The following is a 21,177-nucleotide window of genomic DNA, read 5'->3' as shown; positions in this document are numbered from 1 at the left end:
TTGACATATCTTAAGATGATGATAAGAAGTAGTTGTTTCTGGGTTTTTTTTCTTTCCTATTTCTGTTTTCGTTGTTCCTATTTCCGCTGTGTTTTGTGTGCTTTTTCAGCGTTTTGCTTATTGCTGGTGTTTTCTTAAGTTGCAGTCCGTTTGGCCTCTCAGGGCCACCATAAGAAGTGTAACCTTAACATCGTCTGTTTTCTCTGCAGGATAAAGAAATGTTGCTCTAGTAATGAAATCTCTCAGCACAACTCTTAAAAATATATATGCACTTATAAATTGATTGTATACATTGTATTGTGTGCAATGGATACAGAGCGTATTTCCTTTGTATCCATTATTATTTCCATCCATCCATCCATTCGCTTCCGCTTATCCTTTTCAGGGTCGCGGGGGGCGCTGGAGCCTATCCCAGCTGTCATAGGGCGAAAGGCGGGGTACACCCTGGACAGGTCGCCAGTCTGTCGCAGGGCTAACACACAGGGACAGACAACCATTCACACTCACATTCACACCTAGTGACAATTTGGATTAATCAATTAACCTATCCCCACAAGCTGCATGTCTTTGGACGATTATTATTTCCATTTATTAAAAAAAACAAAACTCAAAACAAATCTATGTAGTAGATGGTGGAGAAAAGGAACATTTCCATCATTAATTAAAAAAAAATTACCTAATTACTTTGGAGTACCATGAATAACCTCCTTCGCATTTTCCAAAGCTGTGCAGCAGGGCTGAATTGGAGTCTTTGCCTAATTCTGGGCCTTATGTTTGACCCCCCTGGTCTACCTTATGAGTGAATGAAGCTTATATCAGGTTACATGGGAGGGGGGGGGGAGACAAAAACAAACAAACCAAAAAAAAAAAAAAACAGAGTAGGCATTTACAAATAGCACCTGAAATCACCATTGAATTATAGGGCATGTGTTTTTTGTCTAAGTTCAGACATAACAACATGAACAAAACAAATAAACCCAGATTAAAGGTTTGGGAGGTGTCAGCAAGCTCAAGCTACTGCTTTAAATGAGTGTGAATAGAAAACAGCACATACAAATTACAAGTCTCACAAGTTTCGATATTTTCCTTGAGAATATTGACTGGTACGTTTTCTTGTTTACTCTGCAAATTCTGCAGATCACACTGTCCCCATGTTGTGATAAGTTTTATGTAAAAGGCCTGTGAAAGTCCACACACAGAACATGACACGTACACAGACTCAACAGCTTTGCGTTGCCACCAGCAAGACTTTCTTTAATAGTGATGACCAAAGTGAAAAGTGTGACACAGCCACCATCACTTTGAGTAAAGAAAACAAAAACATGGTGGAGCAATAAAAAGATAAAACAAAGCACTTTTTAAAACCTTCTCTTCCTTCTACACAAACTTGTAAAAGCAACTTGAGAACTGAATTCACAACGCCAGAGCGATCCACAAACAATACTTTTTTTTTTTTTTCTTTCTTTTTTTTTTTTCCCCCCCAGGTAGGCAACATGACATCACAACATGGTCAAATGGTTCAGGGGTAACCTCTTCCCAACACGACACATTCACACAATCCTTCCTGGTTAGAAAACACTGGAAACCAACTGATCGTGATGGGAAATATCAAAGAAGTGTCACTCAATTTAAAAAAGAAGGGAAAAAAAAAAAAAGGCTGTCACAAATAAATAAATGTGCGAATAACACGAGCAGTCCGACTGACCATCTGCTTCTGCTGCTTCATCATGATCGGCCCAGAACCTTTTGTAAACACAACACTATCCGAATATGTTCTACTGACAAAAAAACAAAACAAAACCGAAAAACAAAACAAAACAAAAACATAACAGCACTCTTTTTTTTTTTCCTGCAAACATTATGCTAGCTACATCAATCAAAGTATGGATGGAAACAGAATGGCAACACTTGGCACTTAAGAACCCAAACGAAAGAAAGAAAACATTCCTCGATAAGTCAATGTACATCGCTGTAAACAACAAAATGCCGGCAAGAGGGCAAGACAATCAGTTTGGTTTGGTGTTTGGCATACCAAGACTGTGTCACCGTGAAACAATGCGTACCATGTACCAGAGTTAGGCTTTCCCTTTAAATTCGCAGCTGGTCAATTAGCTGCGATATGACACGTAATCGGTTTAGCTTTTGAATACTGATGAACGCGTGTGAGTGGATGAACAGGATAAAGAGAGAGAAAACAGGTTTGAAGCTTTTAAATCCCAGGATTGCAAAGTATGTATTTTCTGCATTTTTTTTGAAAAAGAGAAACTGCAAGGCACTGTGAGATCCCCAAATAAAGGTAACGGGAGGGGCGGGGTGGTTACCTCGACATCATTAAATCCAGCGAATGATATGGCCTTAACCGGTTCTAATTTGGTCCAGAAGGGAGAAGAAGAAGAGAGGTGTCTGCAGCAAACAACTGAATGTTGATGGAACATTTTTCTTTTTTTCGGCAGTGCCACGTCCAATCAAGGAGTAGTAGTCTACATCTGCTTCATCCACTTACTGATAATCCTGGAGAAACCGCTATTCCAGCATTGAGAGACTAAAAGTGTATCCGAGAAACACAGCAAATGATCATCTGTTCAGTATCACTAAATCAGAAGAAATGTACATCGGCGTGACTGAACTGAAATATTACAAAAAACCCGAAACAAACAATCACTGATTTATGTTAATGCTGATATCAAAACATGAACAGTATTACATTCATGTATCTCTCACAGGGCTTTACTTTACAGGTGAGCTTCGAATTCACATCTGCACTGAAAGTATGCCTTCTGTCATCTACAAACCATCATGGAAAGAAAAAAAAGAAGCTAATTCTTCTTAAACTAAAAGCCTGTCTGTCAGTTTAATCCAGACGACAAAGAGAGAGAGAGAAAGAAATATATGCCTGTGAGGGAGGTTCATGCTTTACACTAAAAGAAGACTGACACGAAGCGATGCATGATGGCTCTTCAGTACATTTGGCCAAACAATGTTTGTTCCTTTCTCCAACCTTCAAACAGATCGCGCTGTCTGATGGCTAAATCCAAAAAAAACAACACACCCTCAAAACTAAAAACAACCCAAAATGAACAAACAAGCAAAATTCAACCCCCCCCTAAAATAAATAGGACAAAAAACCCAAATAAAAAACACCCAGAGCGAATACCCAGATGTATGGAGGGGCTGTGTGTGTCTGTGTGTGCGTGTTGAAAGTGCAAAAACTTTCCGGGGCTTTGTAAGCTTGAAAATAATGTAAAATAACCCGAAACCAGAACTGAGATCAAAATAAAGGAAAAGTCCCATCTGACAAACGTGGATGTCAGAGTCACTTTTTAAGGGGCTGGTAAACTGAGGCGTTGGGGTCCAGGGAGGAGGGACTATTGTCCATGAACTTGGAGGAGTAGTGCGGGGTCACGGGGCTCAGGTTGCTGCCATCTGACGAGTAGGACAGGCTGGGCATCACTGCCATCACCTCTGCTATCTTCTGCTTCAGCTCTGCAATCTCCTGCTCCCTCTGGTGGATCTGACCTGGATGGGATGAGATGAGTGGGAAAAACACAATGTTCATTTCACAGTATTACAAACAGCAGAGGGGCGGACAGACCGAACATCAAACAGCCTTAGGTGTGCTCTCATAGCAAAGCCTCATTTCTGACTTCCTTCTGGGCTAATACAGCCCGAAATATTAAAGGGACGGGATCAACTTTATAAACGTGACCAAAAGAAAAAAACTAAACTACAATAAAATAAAAGAACAAATCATGAGTTTAGATGAATTTCTCTCATCTTCCTGTTCTCATCTCATTATTAGGTAGGCAGTGATGTTTCACAAGACCAGTTTCCCAGTTATATTAAAGCCACCTTCTTTTTAATTCAGTTTTACTTATATTCCAAGAAAAGCACAACAGTCGCCTCAAGGTGCTTTATATTGTAAGGTAAATATCCTACAATAATACAGACAAAACTTCAACAATCAAATGACCCCCCTATGAGTGAGCATTTGGTGACAATGGGAAGGAAGAACTACATTTTACCAGGAAGAACCCTGGGGGGTGAGGGGGGGGGGAAGTCAAAACAAAGACACACTGTACAATTTTTTTGTGTGTTGGTTTTGGTTTTAAACATGAGGGGCAACAAAAATATTAACAGTCCATGGCTTTCATGCAGTTTGCAACATGATTTCAGGGTAATTTTTCAGTGGCTTCCTAACTTATCTACTGTTTTTCAGTAACATTGCTGAAGACCTGCTTTTAGCCTGTAGTAATGTCATTCAAATCTGGAAACCACAGCCACCATAAGGAGAGTAGCTAGTCCCACACTATGCAACCAAGGGCCGTAATAGCTAGCTAAAAATGCCGTAATTCACCAAGTCAAAGAATATAAAAGCTAGTAGGAAGAAGAAGATATGGTGTCAAGCACAGGTGGAATTAATAACATATTTTAAAGGTGATTAGTTTCACCTGGGCTTTGCCTTCTTTCATTAAAATCTAACTGCAGTTTACTGAGATTAAGTCAGCACTTGACAACCACACTCTCACGTGAGGTGTAATGAATTACAGCATTGTGTTCAATAAAAACACCATCAACATGATCAATTACTGTTTAAAAAAAGTATTGACACACTTGACCCTCATAGTTTAAAATAATTAGCATTCATCTTATTCATTTTAAACCAGTCTTGGTATGGCATGTTTTAGCTTTCTTCCCACTCTCTATGAGACGTCTTCAGATTAGTTGTGCTTGAAAACAGGAAGTTTTAATAACAGGTGGGTGGGGCCTGTGTCTGAGATGGACCCATCCAAACACACAAATATAGACAGACACAGTCACAGCTATGGCAAATGTAGTGTCACCAATTAAACCAGCATTTTGAATTTGGGAGAATATGCAAACTCGACACAGAAAGGCCCAGCTAACCAGTCGATTCACCTTCTTAGTCTGCTTCTCTTCCTGTTAAAAGGGAGTTTTTCCTTCCTTCTGTCTCTAAGTGTTTGCTGATAAGGGGGTTGTCCAATTGTTGGGAATTTCATCATTATTATTTTAGAGTATTTACCTTAAAACATAAAGTGCCTTGAGGCAAAATGTAATTGAAATTCGTTGCTTTGCTGCTTCTGTGTTTACACAAATGAAACAAAGCGAAGACATGATCCTCACTGCAATCACTGAAGTAAGAAGTAATCACTAGATAAAACTAGGAAAAAAGCCATGCTGTGATGCTGAAAGCAAGACCTCAAACGCTTCCTGACACTCGTGTAGCTGGGGATTTATGGTGTTGCTGTAGCGGCTGTCGTTTATCAATTTTGCTCCCAGAGACAGACGGAGGTTTGTCGAGCCATTAGGTTACAAAAGATTATGGAACAAGTTTAGAATTGCTGCGCCCCTAGCACTGCAGTTTCAGCAGCAGAAAGAGCATCTCAACTGCTGAAAAGACACGTCTCATAAAAATATTTCCTCATTTCTAATATCCTCTTCAAGAGCCCTTTAGTCATTGTGTTAGAATTTCATCCTCTCTATTACAGATGACACAGTTCTTGTGAGCAGGCAAGTGCTTCAATCAAAGGGAGAACTAGAAATTCAGGAGCAAATGACTGGATTCCTACAGCAGCAGTTTACCTTGTGCTATCTCCAGCTGCCTCTTGGCATCCCCCAGTGCAGAGAAGAGGTCCAGTTTGATCCTGGTCTCGGCGCTGAGGCTGTTCTCCAGGTGTTGGGTCTTCTCCTGCATGGCGGACAGCGCTGACATCAACACCTCGGTGTCCTTCTCGTTCTCTTTATACTTGCGCAGCTCCTTTGTGAGGCAGGAGTGAGAGAAACAGAAAAGGAAAGTGAGACAACATTATTATGCTATAAAATAACAGTTACTTACACTAAGCATTTAGAACAGGGGAAAAATATGCTGGAGTCCTGCAGCAGCCCGTTAACTGCATTTATATTCGGAGCAATTAAATAATGTACTTTCCAATCAATTTAAACCTGGTATGCAAACACTGACAAGAACAAGGCGCAGTTATAATAAAGGAAAGACTCTGCTTCTCAGGCTCACCTGACATTTGCCCTCCAGGTCTCTAATCTGCTCCTCTGCGAGTTTCATATCCATGCTGAGCTTCTTACACTCTGTCTCCAGCTCTCTGATACGACCGCGGAGCGAATCGGTCGACTCCACTCTGTTGGGCAGAGGAGGAAAAGAAAAACTTTTTAGGAGCTGAAAATGCCCCAAAACAAAACAGCTAAGAGTCAAAAGACAAAAATAGTGAGGGCTTGTACCTGGTTGCAGCTGCAAGAGCTACAGCTCTGGCGGCAGTGGCCTCTTCCATCTTCTTCCTCTTCCTTTCCTCAGCCAGCTGTTTCTCAACCAGAGCCCGAGCCTCTTGCTCAGCCTTTAGTCTCTTTTCCAGCTGGGAGATGGTCTGCTTATCCTTCTGCTTGGCCTGGACAGCACTGTGGAGCCTGGAGGACACAGGAAAAAATAGTCAACAATGAAATCATTGAGAATATTTGGTGTATTTATTTAGATGTTATAGGCCCAGGCTCCTGAAGGCTTCCTTTGATCCACGTTTCCTCTTCATTAACCTCTTTTCACTCTCTATGTATTTTTAAACCACGCTACATTTAATCATTCATTATTATTATTGATCTCTATTAGGTCCGGTCTCCCTCGCTTCCCATCCCTGAGCCTGGTTCTGCCAGCGGCTTCTTCCAGTTAAAAATTTAGTTTTTCCTTCCCACTGTCTCCAAGTGCTTGTTCATAGGTGGTCGTCAGATTGCTGGAATTTTCTCTGTATTACTTTGGTGTCTTTACCTTACAATATAAGACCCTTAAGGCGACTTTTGTTGTGACTTTGTGCTATATAAATTAGTGCTGTCAGCGTTAATATTGTTAAAATGACGTTAACGCCATAACCGCATTAACGCGGCAAATCTCCGGCTAAGTCCACACTAATGCGTTTTCGCATCGTTTTCTCTCCGTTTTGGCCTCCCGTCCACAGTGAGATGCTGTTTTCGCTGATGGAAAACGCAGCGTTTCGAAAACGCTCACATTTGAAAACAGTGCTTTCATGGCAGTGTGGACAGCGAAAAGGAGACTTTCTAAAACGATGACACATTTTAGTCATGTGATGCAGTCATGTGACCAATTAAACAAAGATAGCGGAGGGCATTACACAGCAATTGTTTTGTTTGCTCTCAATTTTGACAGCGCATTAAAGATTAATATCAGTTTCTACATGCTCCAGATAGCTTTTCTTCAAATTCTTTAATTCTCACTCGCTTTTGCAACTTTGTACTTTTGTGTTACTCGCAGCAACAACTCCACCTCATTATTAGTCCATTTAAAAAACTTGGCGCTTTTCATCGACATTTTGCGGTGATGTTTCAACGAGCCGGAAAGTAAATAAACGACAGACAGAAATGAGGCAGGTCGAAGCATCTTGCCTTTCACACATGCACAGAACTGGAACGTAAGCGTTTTCGCCCATTTCAATGTGGACACACAACTCTGTGAAACGACTGAAAATGCTCGTGTGGACGCAGAGCGTTTTCAAATCTATCCGGGCTAGTGTGGACATAGCCTCCGTTAGCGAGTTAACGCAGATCACCTGTGCGTGGGGCTGCACGCCGTCAACACGTTAGCTCGTTAACGCATTAGCACCGTGCAGCCTCATGCACGGGGCAGTCCGTTCTGAAAAGTATTATATGGTAATGTTAAAAAATGAAAGTACACCTTATTTAGAATTATAAAGTTGTACATATTACCACATTAAAAAAAAAAATCACCTGGTCCTTGGCAGGTCTTAAATTTGAGGTAAATACAATCTCAGATGAACGACACACGAAGCCAAAATGCAAAAAGCACTTGTGAAAATACATTCCATGACTCTGTGGCTTGCACAACCACCTCCAGCACCAATAACTTAAAGTACTCAGTTTCTGTTGGTTTAAAAGGAGTGTGGCCTTAAACAGGGAGAAGCTCAAACAGCTCGTTTTAAACAGTGGATGAACTAAAGAGCTGCACCAATGCCCAGTAGAAGATAAACGGGGATTATTTTAAACTGTGACTCATGCAAATTTCTCCACAGTTCCTATGAATAAAAATATAGAACTGGAAACGAGCTGAACAGATGAACCAAACTTGAACATTAGTGCAAAATGATGCATGTTCACTGCTCTGATCTTGGGCCATGAAGTTTAAAATAAATGTACACTGAGGTCCTAAAGACAAATCTACACTCCTACAGTCACATTATGGGAACAAATGGCACTAATCTGCCTCTCTTCAGTGGAACACAACTTTAGAAACTTGAATCTGAAAAACTGTGAAGAAAAAAAACCAGACAAAAACAAAAAAAATGCAAATCACACAGTGTTAGCAGGCAGGCTACAAAAATCCAGCCGCAGTCCAGGCAGATCAGCTCAACTCCAGTGAAAACACTACAAGGCTACTTTTGTGTTTACATTTATCTGATGCTGTGTCACTATGCTATATATAATGCGCTATACTACTAATGAATTTTAATGCTGCTACTGGCACCTTGTGGCAATAGATTCACACTTAAGATTAGATCAGATTAGTGCATCATCAATGACAGTAACTCCTTGGAATAGAAGGATGGAAATTCCCCATACTTTTTCTTGCACTAATAAATAAATGCAACAGCGTGCAAGCTGTGATCAAGAATAAAATGTGTTTTTCTATATCATTGTAAATATCATTAGGACAGATTTCCTTAATATACAATTATCCTTGAGGTTATATCACTAACCCAAACTGCCTTCCCCAAAATATCTTATCTGCAAACCACTTTACAAACCACCTCCACCCCAGCTTCTCCTTTCATGTTATATCTTTCATTATGGGTGTCAAACATAAGATCTAGGGGCCAAAATTGGGCCTGGCAACGACTCCCAACCGGCCCACTAGACATGTTTCCAAAATATTAAGGAGGGCATAAGTTTTGAACTTCAAACTGTATTTTACATTTTACAGCTTTTCCTAAAGATAAAGACCTCCTCCACAGCCTATTGTATTTACATCAAAGTAACAAATAAACAATGATAACAATAATAATAACAATGACAATAACAACAGACATCCTGTTTTTTTTAACCGATATAGAAATTTCTGTTTGTTTGTGTTTTGTTTTGTTTTTAACAACAGGTTCGAAGCAATAAAAATAAGAAGAAAAAATAAAACAACTTTCTGTTTTATAATAAGCTACCAGAACAATTTCTGTATTTCTTATCATTTATGTGTAAGAAATAAAAAAAGTTGTGGCAGAATATTTCTTTCACTTGCATTTCTTTTTCTAATACCAAGCTATTGCAGGGATTAGGTGTACCGTTAAATATCTTTATGTTGATAGAGAGGGGTGTTTCACTGGTCTGCCCCGCTCAAATCGGGCTGTTGCTCACAGTTTAAAATGAGTTTGACATTCTTAGATAATCAATATTATATCTGTTGTCTTTCCTGCTTTGTTCTGTGCTAGCGGCTTGCTGCTGCCTCTTCTGGCTTTCCATATATGCATATGGAAGATTGGGGAGGTCCGAAAACAGAGTAATACAGTCAAATATGAATCACTTCAGTTGGAAATACTGATCTTTTCTTTTGACTGTAGTGGTCCTGACAATTAAGTGTACATGCACTCACTTGTTCTGTAGCAGCTCGTTGTCCTGGCGCAGCTGGCTCAGTTCGGAGCGCAGGCTACGATCCTGGCTGCTCAGAGAGGAAAGCTGACTCCGCAGCTCCGACTCCAGCTGCCTGTTGGCCTGAAGATCTGCCTTCAGACGCTTCACATCCTGCTCCAGTCTTTGGGAAGGGACACGGCAATATTAGCAAACACATTTCCTAAAAGAATCAGTTTCAGTGTAGAGTTGTTCTAATATAGTACATAATGCTAGTGTTGTTTTAGCAGCTTCAGTGTTGAAATATGACTAAGCTGGCTATCCAGCAGAGATAGACAAAAGGAAACGTGGCAAGTAGTGAGTGTCCCTCAAAGTATCCAAGTAAAAAAATGGATGTCGGAAAATGATAACGGGGGTGTCTTACCGCACTAGAGCATCTGGCTTTCCCAGCTGGTTATTGGGGATGCAGTTCTCCACCGGATCCTTCTGCCCCTTCCCTGCTCCCTTCTGCTTCTTCTCATTCTTATTAGCTGAGGAACCTGGCGGCACGCTGCCGTTGGCAGAACTGTGATTCCGAGGTGACGAGTTGCTGCCTCCGCCTCCTCCGCTGGCATTTTTGTAGTTCTTCCCCATCCCCCCAATTTCCTCTTTAGAAGAAGTGTGCGTGTTGGTGTCGGCGTGCGTGTTGTCGCCTGCCAGGTCGTTGTTCAGTCTTTTTGCCCCAACGTAGTTCTCAATATATTCTGTCTCCTGTAGTTTGGAGTCCAGTGCGTGTATAATACTGTTGTTATTGATTCCAACTGTGTTCTGTTTTTTGCCCTCTTTTGCAGAAGTGTCCTTCCCTTTTTCCCGGTACTCCAGCTCAGGTAACGGTACTGAAGTGCTTTTCTTTCCAGGAGGTGCTCCGTTTTGGGACACCACTGTGGGCTCTACCTCTGAGATTCCTTTAGCTAAGGCAGCTGGATGAAAGCAATTGAATACAGCATTAGAACACACAGAAAAACACAGTAGATGAATTGAAGCAAATACTAATGCAAACTGGATTCATATTTGGTCATAAACAGAGAATGAGTGATGACCTTGGCAATCCCTGATAGATATATATATAGATATATATATATATATATTAGGGGTGCAACGATATTCGTATCGATATTGAACCGTTCGATACAGTGCTTTCGGTTCGGTACGCATATGTATCGAACAATACAATTTTTTTCAATTTTTTTTTTTTCAATTTTTTCAAATTTTTTTTTTTTTTTTGTGTCCCGTTTGGATCTATAGCCATCAGAATTGTTGTCTTGAGGCCAAGAAAGATGCCAAGAGGATTTATTTTAAGTGGATCATCATATTGGTCCATTTGATTGACCTTTATTATAATTATGAATTTATTTTATTTTCAGTTGCAAACGGGACAGACATGACTGTGGGATAGGACAGGGGGAAAGAATGAAAGAAAGAGGGGGAGAGAAAGAAAGAAAACCAAAGGGGAGGAAAAAAAAAAGAACAATACAAAATTTGTAATTTATTTTATCAACTTTCCTTCTGACGATGCTGTCTGTGTTGAGCGCTCAGTGAATCTGCATTTGACTACTCCGCCTAGGCTCGAGAGTGCAGCCTAGGCGGAGTAGTCGAACGCAGATTCACTGAGCACTCAACACAGACAGGATGGTCAGAAGGAAGAGCGCAGGGCAAGCTAGCGAGACAGAAGTGGACCTCCCCACCCTCATTCAGATCTGGCGTTTGGAATTATTTTGGTTTTCACCCTGAAGGTAAGTGAGTCATGGACTAAAGTAAAACAGTATGTTGGATGTGCCATGCAATGCTCAATTACATGGGTGGGAGCTAGTGTGTTAGCGCAGTTAGCTCGTTAACGTGTTGGCCTTCTAGCCCCTCTGTATAGGGTAGCTCGTTAACGGAGATTTGCCGTGTTGCGGCGTTAAGGTTATTTCAACGAGATTAACCTGAAAGCACTAGTGGGAACACAAGGAATATGACTGCACATTTACACCGACATCATCCTAGTGCAAAGAAAAAACAACAAGCATGCATGCTACAAACTTTAGCCGAGTCATTTAGACAGCTGTTAGCACAGGATTCTCCTTATGGAGACCTGATATGTTTAATATGCTGCTGAGAATATAGCCCAGAAGAAGCGGATAGTATAGCTTTTATTTTGGAAAGAGACATTTCTCTGTAATAAACTCTCTTTTCCAAAGATGAGTGATTCCTCAATCAGATACAGGGCTCGCAATATCGCTAGCCCGACGTCCCGGGGCTATCTCTGCCCTGCCTGTCGGGCTATTGTAGGAAGGAAAAATATATGTCAATGCTTTTGCATTCTTTCAGAAATGTAGCTGGGTAATTATGTCATTGGGTGAGCCACTGTCAATATGTGACATATTGAAATCCTGTTTGAATTTGCGCTTGTTTTTTTGCTTTCACTTTGCAATCGCGCGAACTGTGTATAGAGAGCGACAGCACTGATCTGTGAGTGATGATAATTTGTGCACCAATTCCTCTGACATCATCTTATTAATTGTTAGCTTACTATGCAAACATGACAAGTGAAATCTCCCGCAGCTTAAACATGTGAGAGGTTGATCGCGCAGAGAATCGCTGAGCTTATGTGAGTGCGGCAGGATATATATTTCACTACGATGACCTGGATGATTGAGAACCTTCACAGACAGATATATATTTTAGTTCTGCTGAGCCAAATAAGACAGGTCAGGGTGAAGAAGTGACAGCCAAAGAAAAGCTTACCACAAAACGGAGAAGTTATGACAAATCAGACTATAAGGCAAAAAGAAAGTGCAGCTTTATGGTTTCAAGGACAAAAGAATTTCTGTGGCTGCAATATGACGAGCTAAAAAACAACACGCACAAGGGTTAGGGTTAAATTTAAAAACTGTACTTTTGTGTTAAAATATATATTTATAATTTTAATAAATGACAAATTAAAAAGGCATGAACATTTTTTTTTGTATCGAAAAAATATCGAACCGTGACACCAAAGTACCGAACCGTGAATTTTGTGTATCGTTGCACCCCTAATATTATATATATATATATATATATATATATATATATATATATATATATATATATATATATATATATATATATGTGTGTGTGTGTGTGTGTGTGTGTGTGTGTGTGTGTATAAAAAACAGCCTTGTGGCAGCAGCTGGGTTTCCTGTTTTGTATTAACAGAAAAGAGTGATTTCAGACCTAACCTGTTTAGGGGGGGGACCAAATCTGGTGCATTTCCTGTTTTGTTCAGTTTGTCTCAGCAGGTGTATGCGCTGTCAAACGAACTCTAAAAATCTGGGCCGAGCCGCAGAAAAAAAAAGCTGGGTCTAGTTCTGCATCTCGGTTTGTATGCGGTTTGAAAGCAAAGCAGAGCATCTGAAGCGTAACAGATCATTTCAAAACATAAACTACCAACTTGTGAATTTCTAAGAAAGCGATGACTAGTAGCCACATCAGCATTTTCTGATGAAAACTGAAAGGTTAAGTTAAACAGGTGTGCACTGAGTCATCTAGTTTACATAACACCATGTAGTGAAATGATGCTGTACGTCCCATCCCATGACGAGTTGAGGTCTGCTTGTATCACCTAGTCTAGGAATGTGATCAACCAGCTTCAACTATCACATCCGAATGCCAAATCCTTACCCCGACCATGACCCAACTCTGATGTTAAAGCTTGACCAACAGGCCTTTAGAAGGAGTGTGAAACATATATAGGGTTAGCCAAACAGTACTCTCTTCTTATAACTCTTTCATCCCCTTTAACATCAATAACTGCAACTGTTACTGCATTTGTTTATTTCCCACTTCAAGCCCAAAAGGTAACATATCCACAAGCAGGATACCAGCCTTGTTCATATACAGCGATGGCTGATTACGTCTATGTGAGCTTATGAACAGCTCAACATTTGTAGCAGTGTTAAAGTCAGAACATTTGCTTGTTTCTTTATTCTCTTTTTAAAAATTCTTTAGTTTTTTTTTTCCAAGCTGTTTTTATACAAATTCTTAACACGAACAGTCAGCTTATAACGCCAGAGGTGTCAAACATGTGGTCTGGGGGCCAGAATCAGCCAGAACAAACGTCCCTCCCCGTCATTGGCATTTAAACTACACCAAAGTAATTAAGTAAAACATAAACAATTAAATGATTAAAAAACGTTGCTGTTTTTCCACTATCCACTTTTTGACCACAGTTTCACTGGTCTGATCCAGCCTGCTTAAGATCAAAGTGAGCTGTTTGTGGCCAATGATGTAAAATGACAGTGACTTCACTCTTTCAGCTTACATTGCTTACATGGGAAGTGTTTCTGTCATTTGTAGCTTTAAAGGGAAAAAAAGGAAAATAAACTGGGTTCAACGCTCTGTATGAGATCTGTGCTGTACTCGACGCCTCACTTTCTACATTTGGAATTATTCACTGGACAAAACAAGAAGCAGCACGATGACAAGCGTCAATGCCATCTTCTGCTAAAGATTGAAATCAGTGTCTGAAGCCTGAACTGACATCCTGTACAAGTATGTGTTATAATCAGCTGCAACTTAATGAGCTGTTCATGACAACTGGACAGTTAATGCTGATGCCTGCCGGTGCGTCCAGCTTTGGGAAAATGCTGACTGACGTGCCATTAATCACCACAATGTGACTGGCACGCAATACTTCTGATGGTATATTAGACACTTGTTAGTCCAGATGGCCTCATATCTAGAGGTCTTAGTTCTTAAGTAAAGCTAAGTGATAGAAGACAACAGTGTGCAGACTTTTTCTAAACTGCATTGGTGAAAGCACGCCTTCAAGTGAAAGCTTCAATAATAATTAGCGATCACATTTTTCATTAGCCCCATGACACAGTGGCAAACTATCTGTGGTTAAACTGTTTGGATAAAGAAAGAAATGAATGGCTCTCCATCCTGTCTGAAACCCGAGTTTCTGACTAGCAGGGATTACGTCCATATATACACATTTTATTATTTGAAACACTTGTTTAATATGAGAACATACAATAGTACCAGAATATAGATGAAAGAAATGGTTGAAAAATATTACAGAACCCCTTTAATGTGTTTTTGTGACTTACCCTCTTCTGCCTCCCGCTCTTGTCTCTGCAGCATCTGCTGCTCTGGAGGTAACGCCTGCTGTAGGAGCTGCATGTAGAACTCATTCTCCTTTTGCACTTCCTTCTGTTTCCTCAGTCGCATCTTGTAGCTAACGTAGCTCTTAAAGCCGAAGCCTAGAGTCACCACTGGATAGCCGATACTGGGAGGTAGGGGGGAAACAATCGGTGCTTTGTACAATTATTAGAAAAATTAAGGAAGTCATGATTTTATTTCTTACTACTGAACATTGAAAATTGTTGCAAAAATCACAAACTGATGTTCACCAGTGAGCAGCAAAGGGTCGACACAGGTCTACGTGAAAGTTCTTCAGATCTTTGAATCGTATGGCAGCTTCGATGTACACAAACAGGATCCACAGCGATACAGTGGGTAGACAGACTCCTCTCTCTGCATGAAAGGAGGAGACGTGGGGAAAAAAACATCAAGTTAGCAGAGAAGAAACTTGGCAGCTTTGAATTTCTTACGCACTGAGTATTTGAGGTGAAAGTGGCCATTTGGCTGCCAGAAGGGAAAAACATAGCAAGAAAAAAACCCCAACTTGGACTAACCTGTGTGCCAGACATACTGGACCCATACGTAGGTGCTGGCAGCAAAAAACAGCCATTGGACGGGGATGAAGAGAAGGCATATGATGTCTGATGTAAACGCAACACACACAAAGAAGACGGAGAATGCCTAAAAACGCATGGGAGAGAAAAGGATGGAGATATTAGATGTTTCATCTTCCAACGTGCATTTATACTGAGTGGAAGGAGCGGTGTGTTCAGGGTCATTACAACTAAGCTCTTACCAGCCCCTGATATCTGAAGGAGTCGTAGACACTTCGAATGAAAAGCCAAAAAGGCCACAGATACTCAAAGCGGAACTCGAGCACAAAGTCAGCCAGCAGGACCAACACCCACACTACCAGGAACTTCAGGTACAGGAACGTGCTGTGGAGAAGAGACAGAGGAAAACACAGGGGAAAAAGGAAGGTGAATGGACAGATGAAAAAAGGAGATAAAGCAGAACCACTAAAGATGGCTTATTGTGGATTTAGATACAGTTTAATGACAGTCATGTGGGCCTCAGGTTTATGCAACAGTCTAATATGTTTATAGGAACCACGTTTTCAGTGCGACCTGCAGTGCTAGCTCTAGGATTGAAGGCAAAAGTAGGAATAATCCTGCCTCCTGCTGAAAAACTGGTATGTGCATTTGTTACTTCTGGGCTCGACTTCGGTAGTTTGTTATCCGGTTGTCCTAAAAGCTCCCTGAACCATCCTTATCCCTTAGGTATACTGCTATAAGCTCCTGGGGCTGAATGCTTCTCCTCTGCACTCCGTGTTTTATACCAAACTATTGCATGGCACAGACATTCGTCTCTCTCTCCCACAGTGTCCCCAGCCAATTTTGGGGGTTAGTGTTCCTAGTGGCTGCCCCTTCCTGAGCCTGGCTCTGTCAAAGGTCTCTTTGTCTTAAGAGGGAGTTCTTCCTCCCCATCATCACCAAGTGCTTGCTCATTATCTGAGGATCACCTGGTCCCTGGGGTGTCTAACATTGTAGCAAGGCTGACCAGGCTTCTCAGTTTATGATGGGGCTGCACAGCATTTTGTGTGAACAGAACAGAAGCTCAAATAACACTAAACTGCATTTTTGAGTGAGCATGTGACTTTCAGGTCTACTGCAGAAGACCACAAAAACTTAAAGCATAAAGCTTCCGTTTATGCTTATATTAATTTAATTGATGAAAGAGGTGGGAAAGTTGTACACAAATGGAGCTTATTTGTCTTTCACACTATAAAAGCTAAAAATATTTAATTTCAGAGAAAAAATTAACATAATAATACCACTAAAAAACAGTGAAGCACAGAGCGCGGACGCATACAGTTATTCCCATCAATAAAAGATCAGAACAATCCATCCAAACACCTTTGGGGGCAAAACAATATGTACAGAGTTTCATGTCTGGACATGCTAGCTTGCTGCACAGCTGTTCTGGCCTGCCATCTATCAGTCTATAGGAAAGGCCATGCTATTTTGAAATTGCGAGCCGTGCTTGAATCGTGTGTGGCTTTTCCGGTCCGGGGACTCGTTTTGTTTGCTGCTAACGGTTTCCACTGACGTGTTTAAATTTAGCCCCCGGTGTATGGCAGACAAAGCACAGGTGAGAAGAACCCGTTCCACTTCAAAACGAGCGCCTCTGACATTGCTGCTGTCATCTCGAGCACGAGCAGGATTCTCCCCCCCACGACTTCACGGTTTTGTTTAGTTTTTGTTTGGGATTTTTTTTGTCAAGCGGATTGACCGCTGAACGCAATTTGCATTATTCTTTTACATTTAACCCGAATTTGAATTTAACTGCCTAGCCGTGTAAACGATGCCACACTAGGCCTATAATTATGACAATAAGCGGGCATGTTCATTCAGCTCGAGAACAAATCGTCAATACGCTTCAATATGAACATGAGCAGAGACTGGCCGCCTTGTCTTGACATATGCAACTAGGCGCCATTGTTATACAATAACGTCCCCCCGGCCCCCTTTTTGTACCTGCTATATATACCCTCGGTGATTCGGTTCCGTTTTAACGGCCGTCGGAGTTTGCTGCAGTCCGCATTGCGCCGCTTCATCATCCCCCTGTTGATTCACTTGTGATATCGGCCTGGTAACTATGACTGGACACGTCATTCGCTCATCCTAATATTCACACTTCTTCAATTATCCACCATTGTTGTTGTTTTATGCACATGAAACAAAGAAATAAATAAAAACAGTCCGCGGAAGGCCCTCCCCTTTTCACGACACGGCGGCGTTGACTCGCTGACGTCTGACGTCACGCCGCTGTCGGAGGCGTGCGAAACATGGCCGCTCCCAGCTAGCCCAAGCGATTTGCTCAGTTTTCGCTCTTAATTGTCCTTTTTGAACGGTAAGTGTCGCGGTAAAACTTTGCAGCGATGCTCTTTTGGATTTGTTGCCAGGTTTAATCGTGTTTTAAGTAGAGCGAGCTATTTATTGCTATTCTTTTGTGGTGAAACGCGTCCATGCGTGTTCAACCACGTTTGTTTTGGAAGGGTCCGCCGGGTATTTAAGCACATTTTTTTGAATTTCTCGGAAGAACGGTAGTAAGAAAAGTTGTTTCCAATCTGTGTTTAGATAAAAGCTCCATAAAAGAGATAATTTCGGTAAAGCAGTATGCGGTGTATTTAATTTAATGTTATTTATTTCTGGTGTGGGGTGGACTTCAGAAACAAACTCCTTCTTTGGGGGACGTCATGCCACTCTGCCACAGAGGAAAGTTGTTTTGATGTATGAGCTAAAATCTTACTGTACTTTCAGTGGTTACTTGGACATAAAAACTGCATCTGAGCCACGATTGCGGGGCGATCGTGGCTGGGAGTTAATCGGAAGGTTGCCGGTTCGAGCCCCGGCTCGGACAGTCTCGGTCGTTGTGTCCTTGGGCAAGACACTTCACCTACCGCCTACTGGTGTTGGCCAGAAGGGCCGATGGCAGCCTCGCTTCTGTCAGTCTGCCCCAGGGCAGCTGTGGCTACAACTGTAGCTGCCTCCACCAGTGTGTGAATGTGTGTGTGAATGGCGACTCCTTCTCACATGATAAAACATAGGAATGATGTTTCATATCATCTGAAGGTGCAGACACTAATTTAAAAGACAAGAGTTTAGCTCAGCCACTGTATTCAACATGACAAGACAACATGGTGACTTCCACAAATAGGCAGCCGGTCCTTTGTGGTTTTAATACATTAATTCTAAGTTTATGAGAATGCATCTGTTTGTTGGAGGATGTAATAATCTAATTGATGTATATTTATGATTACATTTTTTTCTATATTAAATAACCTCAAATATCAATGAACTGCACTTTGAATTTTTTATGACCGTTCGCATTCTGGTTACTTAATATGGGAGTAAAAAAAGATCATTTCGCCCTCACGTGACTTTTTTCTTTTGCACCATTGCTAGTGCTGCACTTCTTGCTCTTATTGCAGTATATGGATTTATTTTTCAACAGATGATGCTGCACAAAATGGAGAAAATGGTGCCGTCTGCTGAGGACGAAGAGAAGGAGATGGAGGGAGAGACAGATGAAGAAGAAACAGAAGAGGAAGAAGAAGGAAGTGAGAGGGAAGAAGATGAGGAAAAAAAGGAGCAGGAAAAGAATCCCTTACCTGATCATGATGAGGAGAAAAAGGAGGCAGATGTGCTGAACCTCAACAACGAGGTGGTGAAGATGAGGAAGGAGGTGAAGAGGGTCAGGGCATTGATCATAAGGAAGCTGACACGTCAGATTGGCGCGCTGAAGAAGAAGAAGGGGAACGAGACCGAGATGGAGAGGAATCAGAGGAGAGCCGCCAGACTTCTGGAAGAGATCCACGACATGAAGAACCTCGTACCCGATCAGGTGGGCTTGTTGTCCTATCAGCAAATCATTTCTGCAACGACTTCCAAGCCATTTCATTCTTTATCTTTTCATTTTGAAATATTTTTTTCAACTTATCTACAGGTGACCAAGACCGCCTTACAGAAGAATCTCAGCTTTGAGCAGGTTTGCAAGAACCCCAAGTCTACCATATCTGACCGGGCCATCGCTCGCATCGCCACCCACCCTCAATTCAGCAGGAAGATTGAGAACATCAAAGCAGCTGTAAAAGCCTTCAAAGAGGAGCGGACGAAGAGCGGGAAGCGAGGAGGAAAGGACAAAGTGCAAAATCAAGGGAAGGCAGTGGAAGGAAAGGTGACTCTGCAGTTACAAGAGAAAAAGGAGGGAAAAGAGGAGCTTAGGGAAAACAGCGAGGAGGAACGTCTTAAAGAGAGTGAAGATGGAGCTGTTGCCGAAGTCGGAGAAGAAATGGAGAAAGGTGGAACTTCTGATGTTCACGCACAAAAAAAGACGGAGCCTAAGAGTGTTAGAGCAGCACCAGGAAAAACTAGTGACATAAAGGAGATTGTGAAAAATAAACCTCCAGTTAAAAAAGAGAAACCCATTATCCAGGCTGAGCCAGCTGAGGAAGAGAGCGATTTAGAGTCATTCGGTGATGAAGAGAAAGAGTACTTTGATGACAGCACGGAGGAACGGTTCCACAAGCAGTCATCGCAGTCGGAGGAGAGCGATGATGATGACGGCTTCTTTGTAGGAAAAGTGAGCAAATTCAAGAAGAAAAAGAAAAAGCCAAAAGACGAAAGTATGGAGAAGATGGCGGCGGATAAGAGAGCTGAGGCAGGAAAGGACTCTGCTGAGAACGTGTCTTCGGACAAGCTCGAGAATCAACTCGATGAGCTTGAATCTAGGCTGAAATCAAAAACGACCAAGCTGGAGTCTCTCTTCTGTCCTTCTCTGGCTGGGACCAAGGCAGCTGGGGGTAGAGGTGCTAGCAGAGGGAAAGGTGGAGATAAATTTAGGAAACACAATAAAGATTTCAATAAACAGCCCAAGTTCCAGAAGCCGGAGAAAAGTTCAGGGTCTAAGTACAGCAAGCCCTACCCCGATGGCAAACACCCCGAGTCTGAGGATAAGGGCTTTGCTACCGCTAGCAGAGGAAGGGGACAAGGCAGAGGCGATGTTCTGAGACAAAAAGATCGCAGGGGTGGAGGTGTCTTCTCACATCGGGCACCACAGCAGGCACTGCATCCATCCTGGGAGGCCAGTAAGAGAAGGAAGGAGCAGCAAGGACAAATCCTGGCCTTCCAGGGGAAGAAGATCAAGTTTGGTGATGATGATGACTGAAAGTTGTTGGCTGTTTGTGTAAAGTTTAAAGTTCAGGGATGATGTGTTGGAAGGTTTAAACTCTAAGATGCAACCTGTTCTGTGATAGCTTTGTCAGTGGGCAGCAGTTTAAGCAGCGCATTCATTCTATGGCTGCACTATGGTAACGGGACAAATTTGAATGTAGGACACTGGGAAGCTGTTTTTTGTGTATTTGAACGTGTGCACATTTCAGGTTTTCTGTCCTTTTAATTCCAGCGATGGTTTTGTGATTATGTTATCCACTTTTTTTAAGTCCTTCATTATTAGACATGTTTGAATAATACAGTTGTAATCTTGACACAAGCATATTGTGCCATTTTTTTGCTGTAAAGTTTTTATCTACAATATTGTGTAAATGTCTTGAGCCACCACTCATTTCAGTACATTTTCCTTCCAAAGAGACAGACTTGTAGGTTGTTTTGTTTTTTTAAATGTAGTTCTGACCAGTAGTTTATTTTTGTACATTGGCTTCTTCTTCACCCATTTTCAGTCCAGTCCTTGTACCTGACCGTTTTATAGAGGAATGTATTTTCTCTCTCGCTCTTTTGTTAAGCTGCTTAACACTGATTTATGACTCATTCAAGCATAAAAAAGACACCTAACTCAGTGTTCTGCCTACACAACTGACATCTGAGTAAAGAACCAATTTTAAATTGTACCTTTATGCAATTTGTT

At 41.5% G+C, this 21,177-nt stretch overlaps 3 protein-coding genes across 5 annotated transcripts in view; 2 read left to right on the top strand and 1 right to left on the bottom strand.

Moving 5' to 3' along the window:
• Positions 1-21,177, top strand: part of LOC147304678 (zinc finger MYM-type protein 1-like) — a 302,003-nt gene that overhangs the window by 33,568 nt on the left and 247,258 nt on the right. The gene's annotated exons all lie outside the window — the stretch shown is intronic.
• maco1a (macoilin 1a) lies at positions 1,228-17,561 on the bottom strand. Its single transcript, XM_086281311.1, has 11 exons — positions 17,289-17,561; positions 15,548-15,689; positions 15,306-15,432; positions 15,021-15,144; positions 14,718-14,896; positions 10,031-10,565; positions 9,632-9,790; positions 6,253-6,435; positions 6,032-6,152; positions 5,602-5,776; positions 1,228-3,516 (listed from the first exon to the last, which is right to left on the bottom strand). Exons 1-11 carry the CDS (start codon positions 17,369-17,371, stop codon positions 3,314-3,316), a joined length of 2,031 nt encoding a protein of 676 aa, XP_086137437.1. The 5' UTR covers positions 17,372-17,561; the 3' UTR covers positions 1,228-3,313.
• On the top strand, positions 11,250-21,160 carry srfbp1 (serum response factor binding protein 1). Of its 3 annotated transcripts, none has more exons than XM_086281314.1 (3): positions 11,250-11,378; positions 18,769-19,158; positions 19,261-21,160. In XM_086281314.1, exons 2-3 carry the CDS (start codon positions 18,769-18,771, stop codon positions 20,479-20,481), a joined length of 1,611 nt encoding a protein of 536 aa, XP_086137440.1. In that variant the 5' UTR covers positions 11,250-11,378; the 3' UTR covers positions 20,482-21,160. The 3 variants fall into 3 exon arrangements, with proteins under 3 accessions (XP_086137440.1, XP_086137438.1, XP_086137439.1); XM_086281312.1 differs by lacking the exon at positions 11,250-11,378 and adding an exon at positions 16,772-16,902; XM_086281313.1 differs by lacking the exon at positions 11,250-11,378 and adding an exon at positions 17,507-17,664.

Source organism: Aulonocara sp. 'chitande type north' Nkhata Bay, linkage group LG22 (assembly GCF_057382095.1).
Source record: "Aulonocara sp. 'chitande type north' Nkhata Bay isolate Kocher_YH1m ecotype deep benthic linkage group LG22, A_spYH_male_GT1.1, whole genome shotgun sequence".
NCBI lineage: Eukaryota > Metazoa > Chordata > Actinopteri > Cichliformes > Cichlidae > Aulonocara > Aulonocara sp. 'chitande type north' Nkhata Bay.
The sequence above is the reverse complement of the archived record's forward strand: the minus strand, read 5'-3'. Positions and strand labels throughout refer to the sequence as shown.

Excerpts from the sequence above, each read along its gene's own strand:
- maco1a (XM_086281311.1), bottom strand. The coding sequence starts at position 17,371 with ATGATGAAGCGGCGCAATGCGGACTGCAGCAAACTCCGACGGCCGTTA. Across the intron at positions 15,433-15,547 it reads CCTTCAGATATCAGGGGCTG|GCATTCTCCGTCTTCTTTGT; the intron begins GTAAGAGCTTAG and ends ATGCGTTTTTAG. Across the intron at positions 5,777-6,031 it reads ACCTGGAGGGCAAATGTCAG|GAGCTGCGCAAGTATAAAGA; the intron begins GTGAGCCTGAGA and ends TGCCTCACAAAG.
- srfbp1 (XM_086281312.1), top strand. Across the intron at positions 19,159-19,260 it reads AGAACCTCGTACCCGATCAG|GTGACCAAGACCGCCTTACA; the intron begins GTGGGCTTGTTG and ends ACTTATCTACAG.